The sequence below is a fragment of the Parambassis ranga genome, chromosome 13, assembly GCF_900634625.1.
Source record: "Parambassis ranga chromosome 13, fParRan2.1, whole genome shotgun sequence".
Taxonomy (NCBI): Eukaryota; Metazoa; Chordata; class Actinopteri; family Ambassidae; genus Parambassis; species Parambassis ranga.
Window position 1 is genome coordinate 1,459,036 of NC_041033.1, and position 4,542 is coordinate 1,463,577.

Consider the following 4,542-nt stretch of genomic DNA (forward strand, 5'->3'; position numbering starts at 1 on the left):
CAGAGGTGCTGAACTATCATATTTCATGAGAACTTAATTGAGTTTGTGAGTCAGTCTAATCTTCAACAATGTATCAGGAAGTTGTTGTTGATCCCCAGATCACCAAGTTAAAGGGGTACTTTGCCAATTTAGAACCATCTTTGTATCCTCATAAAACGTAATGCAATGTAGGCTTTGTCTGATGTTTGTGAACAAGCAAAGAAGGGGCCATCCCCATGTCAGGACACAACAAAAGGCACCGTTTGTCTCCATTTCTTCCTGGTTCAGCAAAAATCCATTGTGTGCTGTCATCTTGCACAAAGAACATTCTGTCCCCAGAGCAACACTTCTGCCATCTTTCTGATCTACGGTCTGTTGTGTGTTTGTGCATCAAAGTTGGACACTTTTTTGCAAATATTAACACAGCCAAAGCTGTAAACTGAGATTATAATTCCTAAAACAGAGACATATATAGGAACTATATACTCGTCTCTCGCACACTGCTCTGTTTTTCACGTTTCACGTTTTTCATGTAAAAAAAAAAAGTTTCCAAACTAGCTGCCATGTTCATCTTTGTCGGTGTATCAATGAAAAAGTGTCTAACTATTCAAGACGTTTATAGTGTAGGCCTGAATGTGTTATTAGCTGGGGTCAGACTTGTCATGACCCTCAGTCTTTATGTGTGGCCCTCCTGATGATGTCATGGTTAGCTCTGGGTGAACTGTGAGCCTTTGCATGGCCTGATTTAAAGCTGTGTTGTGCATGCCTCTCTGGTGTATTTCTTAAGGCTTCATCACTCACTTCATCATCACTGTCTTCCTCATATAGCAATGGAAAAATTTCACTTCATCACCATGGTTCATTTGAGTTCACTGTGCATACCAACAACAGTGTTGTTCCTTTACAGTATGACTGGAGTGGACTAACCAGTAATGCTACATTTTGGTTTTTTTTAGAACTGGTCATGAGAGCATTAGTTTGGTATGAGCATCCTCACCTGGTGCACGTGTTGAAATGTTCTTATAAGTATTAATACTATTGTAAACTGCATTCTTCTGCTCTGTATCCACTTCAAAAATTACAGAGAGTATTCCCTCTAACGGCTGCCCACTAACCTAATATTATTACAATGAACATAAGACCTTCCTGCACTGGCTTGCTCTTTGATTTAGAATCGTGGTGCGGTGGTTATCACTATCAGCTCACAGCAAGAATGTTCCTGATTCCAATCTGGCTGGAGTCTTTCTGTGTGCACGTTCTCTGGCTTCCTCCCATGAACAGTTGTCTGTCTCTGTGTTAGCCCTGCAATACCTGTTCATACTGTACCCTGCCTCTCACCTGTTGACAGCTGGGATAGGCTCCATGGTCTTGTTGTACAGGACAAAGCCCGTTTAGAAAAGGCCAAAAGAAAAGTCTAAAGTTACAGATTATGTAGCACACTACTAAACAAGGATCTGCACTGTACAAGTTTTTGTGAGGTTATTGTTGTGTTAACTCTAGGGTTTTTTTCTGTATAGTAGATGGACTGGTTATTTAGGTTACGTACTTCCTCTTCTAAGAATTGCCATGTCATTGTGGTGTCACTTATTAGATACATACGTTTCTAGCTGTAAGATGTGATGGCTGATTCTCTTAGCAAATGGATGATTGGTTGCTTCAATGGGGTGTGGTGTGTGGAGCACAGGTTTAAAAGACGGCAACACATTATTATGCCAACCAACCCGGGAACAACTTGAAGAGATTCAAAACTTTACAACTTCCCTCATCGGTTAGAGGTTAGTAGAAAATGAGTTTTTCGTACTTATTATTAATGAAGTGGTTTAAAGGCAGGATGAGACCAGAGGGATTCAATATCAGCGTATATATACATTTTCTGTATTTGTGCTGTTATTGGTGTTTAAAAATGACATTTATCCACCTACCTTTATGCTAAATTTCTTTGAAGAATGGTGCACATAAAAGTGGTCTGCTTTAATATTTCAGTTTACAGCTGGCTTCCTTTACCAATTGGTTGCTTCACTATCAGCTTTGATTCCAGCCTGCGCCCTCTGCTGCATGTTGTCCTCTGTCTGACTGACTATTGCTTCCTTTCTCTCTCCACTGGTCACTATCGAAAAAGGCTAATCTTTAAAAAAATGCTGTTTTATGATGGTAAAATAATTGATTAAATGGAATATATCAGACCTGTCTAGGGTGTAACTCGCCTCTCACCCGTAGATAGCTGTGATCCAGCCCCCTGTGACCCTGCACTGCAGGACAAAGCAGGTTCAGATAGTGGATGAAATATATCATTTCTGTCTCAATCATACAGACCATAAACATAAATTTCACATTTTGTACAATACCGACCTACTACTAGTGAAGTACTATAATACATTTGAAAAATATATCTAGGTATTAAAGTTTCTGCAATTCATTGTGAAGTGTCAGATTCGATTTCACAGTATATCAATGTATCCACCAACTTGCTAGCATGATCCACCGTGTGCTTATTGAACTCTCTTATGTCCCAACTTTCCAACACAAAGTGACGCCTGTGTGTCCAGAAGTCAGAATGAAGACACCGACTTTCGCCTTTGCAGCCCTGCTGTTGATGCTGCTGGTTTCTGGGATTTCATCAAAAAGTGAGTCGCAGCTTTGTTTTTTTATTCTTTGTTACATCCTACAAAGAAGATGTTCTCATTTGCTGTTCTTGTGTGACCCCAGAAGGAGGATCAAAGGGCGATGGAGGATCAAGCAAGGAGAACCACAGCACCCCAACTCCAAGGCCCAGTCAAACTCCTATCACTGTTCAGGTGGACAATGCCGGAGCAAACCCTCCCATGCAGACCTACAGCACTACTGTGGTTTTCAGAGGGATCCTCCTTGGTGCACTGAGGAGACTGCAGACGTCCAACGTCGGCTTCAAGTAAGACCATCACATCAGCTCTCTGTTACCATGGGGGCAACACATTTCTTCTTGTTCTCTCAATGTGTCATTCATGTTGTGTTTTGGGGTCTCACTCTTTTCTTTGATTGTCTGATGACTAATCTCAAAGGCAACTAGTCTAAAAGAGACCATATCCTTTAAAACAATTCAACATTAGAATAGTTTAAAAGCACTGTTTATAAACTAATAATTAGAGACCGAAACTGTTTTTTTTACCAGACTGGAAACATGTTTATTTCTGCTGTAATGTTGAAAATTTTAACATGGGAGTCTATGTGGACTATGACTCACTTTTGGAGCCAGCCTCTGGTGGCCACTCAAGAAGCTGCAGATTATGGCACTTTGACATGATGTCAATCTGAATCATTCTATAAACAGCAATGGACGAACATTCCATGAAATCAGCTCTACATTTTTGAAGAGCAGTTTGTTTCAATTAAGCTTTTGGTTCACTTAACTATCGGCTAGGCTGTGGAATGTGAGTGTAGCTGAGGTCAGTGGAAGGATCTCAGTCACACCACGTTGCATGTGACCTTAAAAAAACATTAAATGCAGGATGACAACAGTATAATGACCACAGAGTCACACCTTTCAATTTTCTCTCAATTTTTTCTCAATTTTCACTGTAAAAATGTAAATCCCATGTGTTGTCTCCTCAGCTTCACCTACACTGAGGATCCAAACTACGGCCCATTCCTGGAGAGCGTCAACGGTGTTTTCGGAAACGTGCAGAACCGTACCTACTGGGAACTGCAGGTCAAGGCAAACAAGAAAACCACCAAGCCTGATGTTGGTAAGTGAAACACAGTTTTGATATATTGATATAAATATTGTTGATATACAGTCCAACTTATCACATTGTGTGAACCTGTCCCACAGGGATCGGCTGTTACATTCCCAAAGAAAACGATCTGATCATCCTGAAATACAGCACTTACTGAAGAATCAACTGAAGGCTCGGGATGTGTTTTATTATTCTTAACCACTTCAGATCTATTAATGGTCTTTTAAGTGTAACTGTCTGTGTTTCTAACCTCATAATCCAAAGGCACTGTAGAAGTTGTTTCTTTCATTGATCTTTGTGCCACACTTCATTAAAGATTGAAATACATTTTCTTCTTTCCAGCACTAACTGGTGTTTCATTTATTTATCATTTGTCATTTGTTGGGCTGTGCTTTGACCAGTTCTGCTTTACAAGGAGGCCCTTATATCACTAATGTAAATTAATTCAATAAATGCCCCCCCCAATATGAATACAAGCTCTCTTCTCAGCTTCCTTTGCAACACAACAGCATCCTTTCACCTTAGTTAGGTGGAAGACTGAGTAACTTGCAACAGGAATGTGAACTGAAGATGTTGTTTACTGATGTTACTCACTCACAAAGTTATGTGTTATCGTCAATTTGTGTGTTTTGATTCGATTCCCGTCAGAGCTGTGTGTTATTAAGCTCATAAATGAAACATCTGGAATGAGATCACATTTGCCATCTGGGGACCAGAACACCCACTATTCAATGTTCTAAAGTTATGTATCGTTATAGCCTACTACAATCCAGACCTGGAACCTGTGGCTTTATATGGCTTGAGACAGACCAACAAAATTCTCAAGTTTGCATGTGGACCATAACTTTTT

General features: G+C 40.1%; 1 protein-coding gene across 1 annotated transcript; it reads left to right on the plus strand.

Moving 5' to 3' along the window:
- The first annotated feature begins 1,620 nt into the window (after positions 1 to 1,620).
- Positions 1,621 to 4,036, plus strand: LOC114444880 (transcobalamin-1-like). Its single transcript, XM_028419761.1, has 5 exons — positions 1,621 to 1,754; positions 2,508 to 2,603; positions 2,686 to 2,887; positions 3,568 to 3,701; positions 3,788 to 4,036. Exons 2-5 carry the CDS (start codon positions 2,534 to 2,536, stop codon positions 3,847 to 3,849), a joined length of 468 nt encoding a protein of 155 aa, XP_028275562.1. The 5' UTR covers positions 1,621 to 1,754; positions 2,508 to 2,533; the 3' UTR covers positions 3,850 to 4,036.
- The last annotated feature ends 506 nt before the right edge of the window (positions 4,037 to 4,542 follow it).